At 44.0% G+C, this 15,968-nt stretch overlaps 1 protein-coding gene across 1 annotated transcript; it reads left to right on the plus strand.

Moving 5' to 3' along the window:
- Positions 1 to 5,948: 5,948 nt before the first annotated feature.
- NOB1 (NIN1 (RPN12) binding protein 1 homolog) lies at positions 5,949 to 13,892 on the plus strand. Its single transcript, XM_059152881.1, has 9 exons — positions 5,949 to 6,105; positions 6,229 to 6,361; positions 7,188 to 7,318; positions 9,276 to 9,347; positions 9,545 to 9,673; positions 9,766 to 9,969; positions 10,543 to 10,640; positions 12,444 to 12,588; positions 13,293 to 13,892. The coding sequence occupies exons 1-9, from the start codon at positions 6,043 to 6,045 to the stop codon at positions 13,560 to 13,562; spliced, it is 1,245 nt and encodes a 414-aa protein (XP_059008864.1). The 5' UTR covers positions 5,949 to 6,042; the 3' UTR covers positions 13,563 to 13,892.
- The last annotated feature ends 2,076 nt before the right edge of the window (positions 13,893 to 15,968 follow it).

A 15,968-nucleotide genomic window follows, 5' to 3' on the forward strand; every position in this document is an offset into this window, starting at 1 on the left:
ATAGGAAAGATTCAAAACCCCCGGTTGGGTCCATAAAATGCCCCACCACACCAAACTAACCCCCATTCCCTTAATTTACAAAACAGAATTTTATTAATTATAAAGAACATTTTAAATCAACATTCTGTACTAATTGTATGGACCTTCAGCTTTGACAAGTTGAATGAAGACTCAGTTTTTTCATTCTTAATCACCATTAACTAAAATTAATACTAATCACTTAATTAGCCTTAAGCACTGTGAATTAATTATCGTTATTTTTGGGTTTTCAAATTTAGATGGATCCTATTATGCATGCAAATTAAATTGGTTGAGCACTGCTACTTTTCCTATTCCCATTCCAAATCCAGGAGATGGTATTTCATGGAGATACAGGCCTCTTTAATACCTTAAACTCTACATTAATTTCCTCTTATAAAACTATTAAAACTTCTCTAGTTCAACTGAAGGAAGTTTTTCTTATTCCAGAGGGATTAGGAAAGAATTCCTTGATTTGGAAGCATTTAAGTAGATGTTTACCAAAAGAAAGAAATGATTAGGCAGGGGTCCGTGGGTGGCTCAGTCGGTTAAGCGTCTCCCTTCACTTTAAGTCATGATCCCAGCATTCTGAGGTAAGCCCCTGCATGGAGCCCCACATTGGGCTCCCTTCTCTATGGGGAGCCTGTTTCTCTCACTCTGCCTGCCACTCCCCCTGCTTGTGCACTCTCTCTCCCTGTCTCTCTGTCAAATAAAGTATTTTTAAAAAAGAAAAAGAACTAAGCAAACATGCTCACAATTGTGTGTGTATTAAAGGAGTAAAACCTAAAGTGTATATGGTCACCTATGGGGCCCTACATGATCCCTCCCCACATCTTATCTCCAGTTACTCTTTTTGGACTTGATTTTCCCTTTGCCTGGAAAGCTCTTTCCCCAAAGTCAGATGGCTGACTCCCTCATCTCTCATCCAATGTTTGCTCGACTATCCACAGTAAAGCCTTTCCTGATCAGCCTGCTTAACTATTGCAGCCCATTTCTTTGACAAGTTGTTCCTGCTTAATATTTTTATTAAATATAAAAATATATTATACCTCCTACCAGCCCCTGTTCCTGCTTAATATTTTTCCTCCATATTTCCTCCACACTTAATCACTACCTCACTTACAAATGAATGTATGCATGTGTGTGTGTGTGTGTGTGTGTGTGTAATCTGTTTCCCACCAGAAGAATTATAAGGACAGGAGCCATATCCCCAAAGTCCTAAAGCAGTGCCTGGCTCACAGGAGGTCTCTTTAAGTAAACTGGTGAATGAATAGATTTCATCAACATTTATTGAGCACTGAACACATTGCTGTAGATCCCACAGTATAGAAGACGTTTTTCAAAGACACACCAAAATATCTGAAATACGTTTTCATAAAAGTGTCCCCTCAGAGTTAAAAGGTAAATTGAAATGCTCATTTGAGGAAAAATATCCCTCTCCCCCCACCACCCCACTTGAAGAAGACACACAACTGGGGCCCCTGGGTGGCTCATCAGTTAAGTAGTTGCCTTCAGCTCAGGTCATGATCCCAGGATCCTGGGATCAAGTCACATCGGGCTCCCTGCTCAGCAGGGAGTTTGCTTCCCCCTCTATCCCTCCTCCTCCTCATGTTTTCTCTCTCATTCTCACTCTCAAATAAATAAAATCTTTTTTTTAAATGCACAATTAATTACAATGCAAAGCAGAAATAATAACTGCTCATTGAGCAAAAGAACTAAAATGTCTTAAGTTTGATAAGAAAAAAAGTACAGGGGCACCTGGGTGGCTCATTGGATTAAAGTCTCTGCCTTCGGGCTCAGGTCATGATCCCAGGGTCCTGGGATCGAGTGCCGCATCGGGCTCTGCTCAGCGGGGAGTCTGCTTCTCCCTCTCTCTCTGCCTACCTCTCTGCCTACTTGTGATCTCTCTGTCCAATAAATAAAATCTTTTTTTAAAAAAATATTTTAAAAAAAAGAAAGAAAAGTACAAATCTGTCCTTGGGAAAAAATCTGATTTGAGTAATCAGAGACTGGTTTACAGAAGGGACCACTGAACTGCTTCGGGAGACTAAGTAGTGACTGGCCAACACAATGTCCCTGAAGAAGAAAAACCAAGGGCAAAGACAGAGACAAAAAGTTTGGGACACTCCCAAAAATGTTCAAAGGAGTTCTAGGGATACTTATTGATTCCTTGTAGTGTTTCTTCTGCATCAACTTTTCCCTTCCCCTAGCCCACTGTTAAGTGCATAGTTCCATAGCCTCCACATGTTCCAGTCCTGGAAATGAATTCAGATCTTCACTGGCCCACAAGTAAGACCTTTCTCTTTTATTTTTTAAAAGATTTTTATTTATTCATTTGAGAGAGAGAGGGAGAGAGAGAGAGCACAAGCAGGGAGCAGGAGTGCAGGGGCTGAGGGAGAAAGGCTTTCTGCTGAACAGGGAGCCTGAAGCAAGGCTCAATCCCAGGACCCTGAGATCATGACCTGAGCCACCCAAGTTCACGTTAAAAAAAAAAAAAAAAATACCACCAGGGCTTCACATGTAAAACTTGACATTATCTCCAAAATGAGTCATACATTGAGTCCTTCTACATGTTTTTCAAAGTGTTAATTTAATGTAAACTGCTTAAAGTGACCATAATTTTTGTAATAGTGTGTTAGATTTCTTTACTTTTGAAAACCCATAAACTTCAAAAAATTGAAGGGTTTCAGGTCTTACTTCACCTGTGAGAGATCCTGTTCCCAGATGTCCTCAGCTACCACACATACTACCTTCAATTTCCTGAACACTACTTGGACTTTCATACCTCGGTGCTTCTGCCTTACTTGTCCTTCAAGATCTAGCTCCAAAGCCACAAACTCATTTTGTTGTATCACCCAACCCATGATGGTATAAATTAGCTCCCGATACATATTTGTGGAGTGAATTAAATTCCTTCTAAGGCTTTAGGGAACTTGGAGACTAATGTTAGAAAGAAACAAAAAAGCAATTAAAATACTGCTTTAAAAAGTGACAAAAGATACACAGTGTCAAGAGACCTTCTATATTAATACATATTCTCAGTCATCACCAGAAAACGAATGCCTCAAAGCCTGATTTTCTTTGTCATGATTCCCCTAAATCTGTGGTTCTTGAGTGTGTCCTCAGCTCAGCTCAGCAGCAGCACATAAAACTTATTAGAAATGCAAATTCTCAGACACTGCCCGGATCTACAAATCAGAATGTGAGGATGAAGCCTAGCCATCCATTTTTGGTTTCGTTTTTGTTCCTAAGATTTTATTTTTAAGTAACCTCTACACCCAGTGTGGGGCTCCAGCTCGGGACTCCAGGATAAAGAGTTGCTTGCTCCATAGACTGAGTCAGCCAGGCACCCGTATTACCCATCTGTTTTTACAAGCTCTCCAGATGATTCTGACGCACCCTCCAGTTTGAGAACCACTGATCTAGATCATTCTTCTTCATTACAGGGATTACAGAATTATTACTGCCAATTTTAATAAACCTATTATGGAGTCCAGTTCCCACATCCTCCTCCCTTTTTAGGCAACAGGAGCAATCAATTAAAGAAGGAGAGAAAAGAATACTAATGTTGAGTGGATTATATATTCTAGGCATGAGATTAAGATGAGTAAACGGGATGCATGTAGAGGGGTCAGAGGCACCCCAAATATTTCAGAAGTTGCATCAAGGAGAGTCCTGGTTGCCAACGAAGGTAAAGAGGTGGGGGGGGCACCTGCGTGGCTCAATCAGTTAAGTGGTCCAGCTCTTTGTTTCAGTTCAGGTCATGATCTCAGGTTTGTGGGATTGAGCCTGGTGTGGGGCTCCACAATCAGTGGAGAGTTTGGGATTCTCTCTCTCCCTCTCCCTCTGCCCCTCACCCCAACCCGTGCTCTTTTCCTCTCTCAAATAAATAAAATCTTTTTTTAAAAAATGAACGTGGGAATTAAGATGACTCAGATTCTTACCTTGAGTGCCTTTGTTGGAAATGCCACTAGTAAAAAATAAGAACTCTAATGAGTGAAAAAAAGTTTAAGCAGGTTAAGAGATAATTACATCAATTTTAACCTTCCCCTTGAGTGAAGATGTCTAAAATTTTTATTTATTTTTTATTAATTTATTTTTAAAGATTTTATTTATATATTTGGGAGAGAAAGCACAAGCTGGGAGAGTGGCAGGCAGAGGGAGAGGGAGAAACAAGTTCCCAGCAGAGCAAGGAGCCAGACTCTGGACTCTAGAACCCTGGGATCACAACCTGAGCCAAAGGCAGATGCTTAACTGGCTGAAACACCAAGATGTCTAAAAATTTTAGATAGATGTTTCCAGGAAGCTAAATTGGGAGATAAATAGGGATCGGACCTAAAGATTTGGGAGACATTCCTACAATGTAATAAGTGAAGCCTTGAAGATAGATAGTATTGCTGAAGGAGAGAACTTAGAAGGACAAAGGGGCCAAAACATTTCTCTGGAGGGTGCTCTGTGTGCAAGGCAGAATAAAATCCAGTGAAAGAGTGTGGGAAGCCATCAGAGAGGCGGGGGGACCAGGACCCTTAAGTATTACCAAAATCAAGAGAGGAGAGACAGTCCATAAAGAGGAGTTGGTCAGCAGTGTCAAATTTTGCAAGGAAACAAAGCTGGAAAATAAAAACCAAAAAATTTTGATATGATCCACTAGAACATTAGAAACCGCTTTCCAGGGGTACCTGGGTGTCTCAGTTGTTAAGTATCTGCCTTCTGCTCAGGTCATGATCCCAGGGTCATGTGATAGAGCCCCACATCCCGCTCCCTGCTCAGTGGGAAGCCTGCTTCTTCCTCTCCCGCTCCCCCTGCTTATGTTCCCTCTCTTACTGTGTCTCTCTGTCAAATAAATATATAAAAATTTAAAAAACAAATCTTAAAAAAAAAAAGAAAAGAAAAAAGAAAGAAACAGCTTTCCATTTCCACCATGCTATTTCAGGCAGGGCAGGTAAGACAGGAGTCATTGAAGAGAATAAATAGTAAGAAAAGTTGAGACAGATGTTTAGAGAAAGAAAGGAGATTTGGGCAACTGTTCAAAGAGCTGCCTAGGGCACTGAAAGGTTTTTGGGGGTAGGATGAATAAATTATAATCAAGCGATAAGATTGAAGACTTGACAAAGGAGGCTTGGAATGAATCAATTACGCTGAAGATGAATGACAGAAAACCCACGTCATCATTTTGCTGAAATTCTCCAGCATGAATTTTGACAGACCAGATCTCATAATTATAGAATCTCAGATTGCAAAAGGAACTTAGAAGTCATCCAATACTCCCTTTCAGTTCCATACCGCAAGGGTTTATTTGCTAGTAAATTACGTGCCTTGCTTAGAGAGTAGGTGAGGATATCAAAGACTCTCAAAATCAAGTGGGGGTACGTAAGCAGCGGTCAACAGAGCATAATGGATAAGAAAGTGGCTCAGGGGTTGGTTTGTCCGTTAATCAATCTATTTTTACCTATCCTCTCCTTTCCTTTTTCCCCTCCCCTCTCGCCCCCTCTCCTTTCTTCCTTCCTTCCTTTTCCTTTTCTTTCTCTCTTTCTCCCTTTTTGTAAGTAGGCTCCACACCCACGACCGTGAGATCGAGAGTTACCCCCAGATGTTAGTCTTCGTAAAACCGGATACTAGGCATGTTAGCCGAGACTAGCTGTCCTGAGCAGCTAGCCCTTAGACACAAAACAGTACCTATCTCATCGACTTGTGATCTTAAAATGAACTGTAGTTTCTCTGTATTGACTTGTAATAATAGGACTACATCAGGTTTTACATTGAAAGTAAATAAGGCGCTAAGGGGTGGGCCGCAGGAGCCTACCTCCTACAGTGTCTCCCAAAGTTTGACCTGCCCACACCTGACAGGGCTGCTGGAGACGCCGCGCATGCGCGCGGGTATCCCTGAGCTGGGAAAGGCCTATGCGGCCGCCAGGAGGCGCCGCGGAGTCACAACTGGACCTCCCGGCTCCCAGAGGCCCAGTTCGGAACGTAGGGGTGGAGCCAGTTCTGTGCGCAAGCGCGCTGAGGGCGCGTTCCGTCAAGATGGCGCTCGTGGAGCACGTTGTGGCGGATGCCGGGGCTTTCCTGCGAGACGCGGCTCTGCAGGTAAGGAGGGCTACCGCCAAGAGGAGCAGGGACCGAGCTGGACCGACCCCTGAAGTGTTGCGGGCAGTCGGTCAGTGCATTGCGTGGTATGGATGGGTGTAAGCTGTGTGGGTCTTTCCGCAGGACATCGGGAAGAACATCTATACAATCCGGGATGTCGTGAATGAGATTCGGGATAAGGCCACGCGCAGGCGGCTCGCCGTCCTGCCCTACGAGCTGCGTTTCAAGGAGCCCTTCCCGGAGTACGTGCGGCTGGGTGAGTGCCTCTGCCCCGGTGTCGATGGCGAAGCTGGGTCCCAGGCTACCGGCTCGGGACCGACTCGGGTGGGAGTGGAGGTCTGGCTGTTTTATCAGCTTGGATTCAGAACCACGTTCTAGGAGATCATGGTGGCAGAGGCTCTCTGGGTCAGGAGTCAGCCAGGCCTTGCCAGTTATTAGCTATATACGGGTTACTCACTCTTTCTGAGAAGTAACTAATGGTAATAGGGTTTGGTTGAAGGATAAAATAAGAAGCTTTTAGTACAGTACTTAATACATAGTAAGTGCCCAACAAATTTTAGCTGCTAATACCTGCTTTTTAGGAAATGTGAGTGGTATTGTTATAAAGCAGAGTCGTTACAGAGCAGTTCAATAATTTTGTTTCATCATAAACTACAACAGTTATTAACAGAACTAACTTGTAATCCCATTATGGAATCTGAATATCCTATTAATCTGGCTTGTTATACTTAGAATGAAAGAATTTTAGACCAGAGAAGATACCTTCTATTCCAACATAATACCAGATTTAATAAGGAACTCTCATCATTTGCAGACATTATGCTTTTAGTTACTTTCTGTTAACTTTGTTCTGTGTCCCATGGTCTGGACTGAATAAGGATGTCACAGTAAACCTAACTGGCTTGAATTTTAATGATAGGGAGTACAAATGTCTCAACAGTGCGTAGAAAAAGGAAATGAATGAAAATATTAAGAATGTTTTTTTGGGATATTGATCCTGAGTTCTTTTTCATACTTTCACTATGGTTCCCCAAGGTCATATAGCTTTTTGTTTCTAATTTGAGTTGGGGCTCTCTTTACAGTGACTGAGTTTTCAAAGAAAACTGGCGACTATCCCAGCCTCTCTGCCACAGATATTCAAGTGCTGGCACTCACCTATCAGTTAGAAGCAGAATTTGTTGGGGTGTCTCACCTAAAACAAGAACCAGAAAAGGTAAATCAGGAGGATTATTGGTTTTCCTCCTTTTAACTTTTTTATTCCAGGAACTATCAGATACACGGAGTAGAGGGAATAGTTGGACCCAGTGTCCACATTACTCTGTCTCCACACTTAGCAAGTCATGATCTATCAGGTTCATTTCTACTGACCCCCAGCCCTTAGGATTTTGAACTCAGACATTGTATTTCATTGATATTTCTTGGTCTCTCTCTCAAAAAGCAAAAAAAAAAAAAAAAAACCCACAAAATCATTAAACAGAATTAATAGTAATTCCCTAATATTGTCAAATGTCTACCTAGTATTCACATTTCCCAGTTATTTTACAATTTTTTTTTTAAACATTTGTCTGGATCACGATCCCAGTAAGATTCTAATGTTTCATTTAGCAGATGCATCTCAGTATCTCAGTCTCTTGATCTGCAGGTTTTTAGAAAGGGTTGGTTAAATTTGGAAAATGCAGAAATAGAGTAAAATCAGCTATGTTCGGGGCGCCTGAGTGGCTCAGTGGGTTAAAGCTTCTGCCTTCGGCTCAGGTATGATCCCAGGGTCCTGGGATCGAGCCCCGCATCAGGCTCTCTGCTCGGCGGGGAGCCTGCTTCCTCCTCTCTCTCTGCCTGCCTCTCTGCCTACTTGTGATCTTTGTCTGCCAAATAAATAAATAAAATCTTCAAAAAAAATAAAAAAGCTGTGTTCTTGCTATTTTTAAACAGAGTTCTTTCCAAAAGCAAGAGAGAACACTATGTGCTTGTCTGGTTTTTTATTTGTTTGTTTGTTTAAACTCTTGCCACTTTCAAAATTCTAGGTTCCTATTGTGCTTTCAGGGACTTGCCTGCATTGGTTAGTTCAAGAGATTAATTGATTTGTGGCTGGGTCCTATTGGCTTTTCCCAGGCCAGAAGATTTTATAAGCCAAATAATCATGTAATAATTAATTTCAAATAGTGTTAACTAAGAATTGCTTAATATTCTCTGTCTCAAATCATCAGAAGTCTTCTAAACTCATGTGTACTAATTGGGACTGCCTTCACATGTTTTCAACCAGATTTAGAGCCCTCCAGTGCAAAGAGCCTAAAACTGATGGGTAAAACACAGATTTCTGTGTGTCACTGTAATGTTTTAGGGAGATGGGGTAAAGGGAAACATAAAGCCTGAGTCTGAGACTGAGCACAGTGTGACTAGAAGCTGGCTATTCATTTGGCATCCGTCAGTTCACGATTCCTAAAAATAGCCCTTTTCCTGCAGCCTTTTGGGCAGAAGTTAGATTTGGAGATTGTTTTGTTTTTTACAAATTCTGTGGGGATCTTGAACTCATGACTGTCAGCTTAAGAATCTCATGCTCTACCCACTGAGCTAGCCAGGTGCCCCAGGAGTTAGATAGTTTCTAACAGAAGCTTTAAAACAGTATATCTTTAAAAAATAATACAGTATCAGGTGACTGGGTGGCTCAGTGGGTTGAGCCTTTGCCTTCGGCTCAGGTCATGATCTCAGGGTCCTGGGATCGAGCCCTGCATCGGGCTCTCTGCTCAGTGAGGAGCTTGCTTTCCCCCTCTCCCTCCACCTGCCCCTCTGCCTACTTGTGATCTCTCTCTCTCTCTCTCTGTAAATAAATAAATAAAATCTTTAAAATAATAATAATAATATAATACATTATAATAATAATACATTATGTTTTGACCCAGCAATTCCACTCTTAGGCATTTATCCCAAGTATATAACTAAAGATACATGTAAGTTTTATAAGTAACGTTGTTCATCAATGCATTCAAAAAAGAACTATTCCAAAGTCGTTATTTGGTGGTTATGGGATCACTGAATAATTATTTTTATGTTTCCCAATTTTTAATAACTGTAGGGAAGATACTTTATTTTCTGTTGACTTACTTTTCATGCTCAATTGTCAGACTGTGTATTTCTCTGCTTAGAGCTGTCACTTTTTTCTTTTCTTTTTAAAGGTTAAAGTGAGCTTATCAAGTCAGCACCCAGAAACTCCTCTCCACATTTCTGGTTTCCATCTCCCCTCAAAGGTAATTGCTTAGATAAGCCATGCTCTCCTGCCCTCTTTTGCTATATATTTCCACAAATTGTATGCAGTGAACCACATTTATGTAAACTAATATCCTAGTTTGTCCAGCCCCTGTCAGATCTGACTTGTGTCATCTATCATTCCGTATGTAATCCTCTCAATTTTCAGGTCTTAAAATTAATTTTCTTTTCACCTCAGTCTAAACCCCCACGAGAAACAGTACAACATGGACAGCCAGCTGGTGAGCCTGAGAACCTGGAATTCACTTCCTTCATGTTCTGGAGAAACCCTTTGCCTAATATTGATCATGAACTGCAGGAGCTGCTGGTAAGGCCCTATGTATGATTCCCCGAGGACAGCACGCCAGCTTCTTCCTGCCGTTCCCGTGGGCTGGGACTGTGTGAATTCTGTTGTTTCAGATGGACAGAGATGATGATGTTCCAAGTGAGGAGGATGAGGAAGGAGAGAACGGATTTGAAGAAGGGAAAGACAGGGATAGCGACGATGACGGGGGCGGTTGGATAACTCCCAGCAACATCAAGCAGATACAGCGCGAGTCAGAGCAGTGCGCTGTGCCGAAGGATGTGCGGGTTGGCTGTGTGACTACAGACTTTGCCATGCAGGTGGGTGGATGGGCATCAGCCGGACCTAGGCTCTAGTTCATAACCTTTACAGGAGTATGTACAGCTCTACTCTGTGATGCCTCTTTTCCTGGTTCTAGAAACTTTACCTGTGCTCTTTGATTATCTATAGCTTTGGTTGGGAACTAGAAAATCAACATAGTGACAAAATAGATGTCTTGTATTAAGTTTCATGTTCTGTTCTCTGTTAGGTTCTTGGAAAAGGTAGAGGTTTCCAGCTCCTGAAAGAGTGTATCTTTGTGTTTGACAAAATAAATATCTTTGTTTTTGTTTTGTTTTTTTTAAGCTTTTAAAGGCGACACGATAAATGTCTTTGTTAAGAGAGATGCTTAGTGAGGGGCCCTGGGCCAAAGACCTGGCCCCTTCAAATACAAGGGGGAAATCTAGGTCTTAGCTCTAGTTTACATGCCTTGAGTGGCCTCCTGATCTTCCTTTCCCTCAGCAAAACCCCCTTATGAACCAAACCAGGCTTTGCGAAGTCTTTTCACTGTAATTGTACAGATGTTAGACTTTGGTTTTGCTGACTTGGGTGGTGCTTTTGCTCATTGGTTGCAGAACGTCCTGCTACAGATGGGGCTGCATGTTCTGGCCGTGAACGGCATGCTGGTCCGAGAGGCCCGGAGCTACATCCTGCGCTGCCATGGCTGTTTCAGGTATGCAGCTGACGATCTACACCCGCGGCCTCTTTGTGGACCGCTTCTCTCCCTGTCCTTGGTGCCAGCTTCCGGAAGGATGGCCTTGTGTGTAGGTTTTCCTCCCCCTTGTCCTTCATATGTACCTAGGTTCTGTCCTCACCAGAGCACTGAAACCTCTGGGACAGAGACCACCAGTGACCTCCTGTCTTAGTTTTTAGTCACAGGATTAAAGGCGTGGATTGTGGAGCAAAGAGCCCTTATCATTTAACCACATGCACTGCAGCATTTATGGATGAAATGATGCCTGGGATTTGCTTTGAAATAATCCACGGGTGGGAAGAGCGAGTGGGGGTAGGATGGAACAGGATGGCCATCAATGGATAGTTGTTGAAGCTGTGTGAGGGGCCCTTGGGGGTCTGTTGTGTTCTTTGGTCTACTTTATATTTAGATTTTCTATTAAAAAAAAAAAAAAAAGGTGGAAGGGATTCGGATGACACAGGCTCAGATCCAGATTCTGTCTCGCAGTAGCTTTACAGAAGTTGGTGAACTCAGATTTTTCTTGCATAAAATCAGAAGGGCTGATTGTCCTAGAAGAGTGTGATATCTAGAATACAGGACACAGTCCGCTCAGGTGAACTGTTAGTTCACAGAGCATGCCCTTCTCTTCTGGCTCATAAAGTGGTCTTCATGGGGGCATGGTGGGGTGCTAACGTTCTGTGGGCAGGCCCCAGGGTCTGGGGGTGTACTTCAGCTTTGCCAGGGAAGCATGGCCCTGGGATTTTACGCTGCGGTGGCCGAGAGCCTCTCTGTAGATTCACTCCAGATTTGGTGGCCATCATACAGATCATCTCGTGGAGGAGCAAGGTGTCTCCTGGGTCCCTAGTGCTGTTCCACTGAGGGTAAAGTTGTGTAGATGGACTACTGCTCCCCTGCCAGCTTTAAGACAACCAGGCACTCGTGCCCCAGGGGCCCTGCCCTACCATCAGCCTCCACCTTTTTCTCAGTCTTCAGTTTGGAAATGTACCAGGCCTAGGACAGTGAAGCTTCATGAAATCCCATTTCCCCCGTTGCCCTTTGTTATAAAACCCCAAGTTCCCCAAATGAACATGCATTCTTAGCAGCCCTAAGAAACGTTCTCCATTCTTGTGAGATTAGCCCAGTGACTGAGGCACTTGCGGTTTATTCTCAAAGACTTGCAGGTCAGGAATTCAGCTTCTTGGGAGATTCATCCAGTCGTAGCAGCTTTCCAGTGTTTCCTGCGGCATTCATTAATACATTCTGGGCACTTCTGGAGCTCGCTCCTGGCCCAGCATGGCTGCCATCTCCAGGCAAGGTGCGGAGAGCCGCGGGAATAAGCAGGAATAAGCCCTTTGACTTGAGTCAGGTGCCATTGAGAGCACTGATTGTGGAGCCACCTTCCTGGCCTTGTAGCTGCCACTTACTGGCTCCATGCCTCAGTTTCCCCATCTATAAGATGGACAGAAGGCGAGCTCTATAGGATTGTTTTGGTGTTAAACTTGTGGAATAATGTCTAACAGTAAGACTTCATTACTAGTGTAACATTTGGCTCAATTTCGAGCTGAATTACGGACTTGCTGCCTGTGGTACTTTGTTCATCTTTGCCCTTGGCACAGTGCAGTGGCGGCTTGTCTCAGCAACACAAGGCTGGGCGGCCTTGGTCTGTGACATGTTGGGCCATTCAGTCTCCCCTGTTCCTTGCTGCTTCCTTCTCCTCCTCTGACAACCGTGACTCATCTTGTGCTCTGGGGACGGGGTTTGCTCCCCATGACTTCTTTGCCAAAACTTTCCTTTTCTCTCCAGAACCACATCTGATATGAGCCGAGTATTCTGTTCGCATTGTGGAAACAAGACCCTGAAGAAAGTGTCCGTGACCGTTAGCGACGATGGAAGCCTGCACATGCACTTCTCACGCAACCCGAAGGTGCTGAACCCTCGGGGCCTCCGGGTGAGTGGCAGCTCTCCCACTCCCCTCACAGCCGGGCCTGCAACTGGCAGAGCAAGACCTCTTAGCTCTAGGATCAGAATCTGCAGAGAGGACCAGGAGAGGCTTGGCATGGAACTGTCCCTCTGATGCCTTGAACCCAGCCTTACCTTGTGGCCCAAGATGGTCTGGCACTCTTCTAGTTCCGTCCCTGCCCTGAGATCAGCCCTTTCTCTGATTCCTTATGGAGAATGGGGTTTTGAAGCACAGAGCTGAGCACAGGGTAGGCTCCTTGCCCTAGGGGTTCAGAGATGTCTCAGCCCACGGTGGATAGAGATTGTATGTGATCATACACAGGAATATTTTCTGTTAGATACCTGGATTTTAAAATGAGTTTGTAAATTCCATTTCAACCCAACAGAGTTCATGCTAGCCCTCCCTGATACCTTGACACCATTTTCCATAATTACTTATTTGCTCAATCCTAGAACACTTGTTTCAGAGTTACCCACACCAGTGAAAATGGTACCTGCTTAGTAGAATTCTGTGTTTGGAGGTAACTCCATTGCTAGCTGAGGGTGTGTAGTCACAGCACAAGGAGCAGTGACTGATAAACTCCCCTGATGTCATCTGCCTGCATCCAGAGCCATCAGGAAGCTTGACATTAACAGGATCGGACCTGTTTAGATAGGTTGCCCGCCTAATGACCTTTCCTTTCTTGTTTGCAGTATTCGCTTCCCACTCCCAAAGGGGGCAAATATGCCATCAACCCCCATCTGACTGAGGACCAGCGCTTCCCTCAGCTGAGACTGTCCCGAAAGGCCAGGCAGAAAACGGATGTGTTTGCCCCTGACTACATAGCTGGAGTATCTCCCTTTGCGGAGAATGACATCTCCAGCCGGTCGGCTACGCTGCAGATCCGAGATAACACCTTGGGAGCAGGGAGAAGGCGGTTAAATCCCAATGCTTCCAGAAAGAAGTTTGTGAAGAAGAGGTGAAGTGCAAGCTCCGCGGGCCGGCGGGATTGCCGCCGCGGCTGCCGAGGCGCGCGGGTACCTCACTGCCCAGTTGTCAGGTCCAGATCCCTCTGGGTCCAGGCAGTCGGCCTGGCTTATGCAGCGCTGCTTCCTGACTGCCTGGGATGGGTCGGGTTCGTGGTGGAACTGGGCCATCCCTTGGCCTGGGAACATCCAGAGAGCTGGGATTCCTGGCATGCTGAGCAGAGTTTGATGAAAACAGAAGGAATGGCCCCATGGAGCACATCCTCAGCATTCAAAGAAAGGAACTTCCAGCTCGTAGTATTTTTCTAATAAATGTGGTTGTGAGCTCCTGTGCCTTTTCATTACGTCACCAAATGTCTAATGCTTAGGTAGTTGGAAGGTAACTCAAGCTGTATACTCAGCTATCAAGCATTTAGATTATATTTTTTACAAAAAAATATACTAGGTCTGTTATAATAAAACAAAAGCAACTATTTTTTCTTTTTTAAAACTTATTCTTGGGGCACCTGGATGGCTCAGTCAGTTAAGCATCTGCGTTCAGCTCAGGTCATGATCCTGGGGTCCTAGGATCCAGCCCCACACCAAGCTCCTGCTCTGTGAAGAGTCTACTTCTCTCTCTGCCTGCTGCTCCCCTTCTTGTGTGTGTGCTTTCTCTTTCTCTGTCAAATAAAGTATTTTTTTAAAAAACAACACACGGGGTACCTGGGTGGCCTCAGTGGGTTAGGCTGCTGCCTTCAGCTCAGGTCATGATCTCAGGGTCCTGGGATCGAGTCCTGCATCGAGCTCTCTGCTCGGTGGGGAGCCTGCTTCCTTCTCTCTCTGCCTGCCTCTCTGTCTACTGTGATCTCTCTCTGTCAAATAAATAAAATATTAAAAAAAAAAAAAAAACTTACTCTGGAGCCTTTCATTCATTTAAGAGAGTTCAGGGTAGTGAACTGCTTTAGCCTTTCACCTAGTTTCAGTCTTACTTTGCCTTGTTTCCCTTTTCCTTTCTACACCCATGAGTACGCCAAGAATCTCCTCAGACACCCCTGAACACTTTTAACCTATGCCTTGTGCAGTTGACTTTAAAAAAAAATATTTTACTTATCAGAGAAAGTACACAAGCAGGGAAAGCTACAGGCAGAGGGAGAAGCAGGCTTCCTGCTGAAGAGATGCTTTATCAGTTGCACCACCCAGGCACCCCTGCAGTTGACATTTTTAATATAACTTTTTTTAAACAAGTTTTTTTTTTTTTTTTAAGGTTTTATTTATTTATTTGACAGATATCACAAGCAGACAGAGGGGGAGGCAGGCTCCCTGCTGAGCAGAGAGCCCGGAAGCCGGGCTCGATTCAAGACCCTGGGATCATGACCTGAGCCGAAGGCCAAGGCTTAACCCACTGAGCCACCCAGGGGCCCCAGTATCACGTTTTTTAAATGTCCCTCCATTTGGGTTTGACAGATTGCATAACCACAAGCAATGGTGGTAGGGGGAAACCCTTTGGGCAGGAATGTTCCATGAAAGGTAGATATATAGAGTATCATGTTAAATGACGCTAACTTTGGTTACTTGGGATATGAACCTAGTACAAGACTTTTCCCAAGGTCTTTATATATTGATAGTATATATACAAAATACATATATATATATACCTAATCTTAAGGAGCTTTTGATGATCTTCAAAAACTCCTTAATTAGGTTTTTTTCTTGTATCGTTATCTCACCCATCTGGCATATAGTTAGACTGAATTTAAACAAAAAACATTGGGGCACCTGGATGGCTCAGTGGGTTAAAGCCTCTGCCTTTGGCTAAGGTCATGATCCCAGGGTCCTGGGATTGAGTCCCGCATTGGGCTCTGCTCAGCAGGGAGCCTGCTTCCCCCTCTCTCTCTGCCTGCCTCTGCCTACTTGTGATCTCTGTCTGTCAAATAAATAAAATTTAAAAAAAAAAAAAGCATTAAGGTTTTTCCCATTTTTTTTTTAACATAAGTAAACACAGTTTTAAAAGTAAAACCCAGGGGCACCTGGGTGGCTCAATGGGTTGAAGCCTCTGCCTTTGGCTCAGGTCATGATCCCAGGGTTCTGGAATCAAGCCTCACATCAAGCTCTCTGCTCAGCAGGGAGCCTGCTTCCTCTTCTCTCTGCCTGCCTCTCTGCCTACTTGTGATCTCTATCAAATAAATAAGTAAATAAAATCTTTAAAAAAAAAATAAAAGTTGGGCGCCTGGGTGGCTCAGTGGGTTAAAGCCTCTGCCTTCGGCTCGGGTCGTGATCTCGGGGTCCTGGGATCGAGCCCCGCATCGGGCTCTCTGATCATCAGGGAGCCTGCTTGCTCCTCTCTCTCTCTCCCTGCCTCTCTGCCTGCTTGTGCTCTCTGTCTGTCAAATAAATAAAAAAATCTTTAAAAAAAAAAAAAAATAA

Source organism: Mustela lutreola, chromosome 16, assembly GCF_030435805.1.
Source record: "Mustela lutreola isolate mMusLut2 chromosome 16, mMusLut2.pri, whole genome shotgun sequence".
Classification (NCBI taxonomy): Eukaryota; Metazoa; Chordata; class Mammalia; order Carnivora; family Mustelidae; genus Mustela; species Mustela lutreola.

What these genes read in the sequence shown, in the direction of transcription:
- NOB1 (XM_059152881.1), top strand. Translation starts at nt 6,043, where the DNA reads ATGGCGCTCGTGGAGCACGTTGTGGCGGATGCCGGGGCTTTCCTGCGA. An exon ending in CCCGGAGTACGTGCGGCTGG is followed by an intron (nt 6,362 to 7,187) that starts GTGAGTGCCTCT and finishes CTCTCTTTACAG; the next exon opens with TGACTGAGTTTTCAAAGAAA. An exon ending in CGCTGCCATGGCTGTTTCAG is followed by an intron (nt 10,641 to 12,443) that starts GTATGCAGCTGA and finishes TTTTCTCTCCAG; the next exon opens with AACCACATCTGATATGAGCC.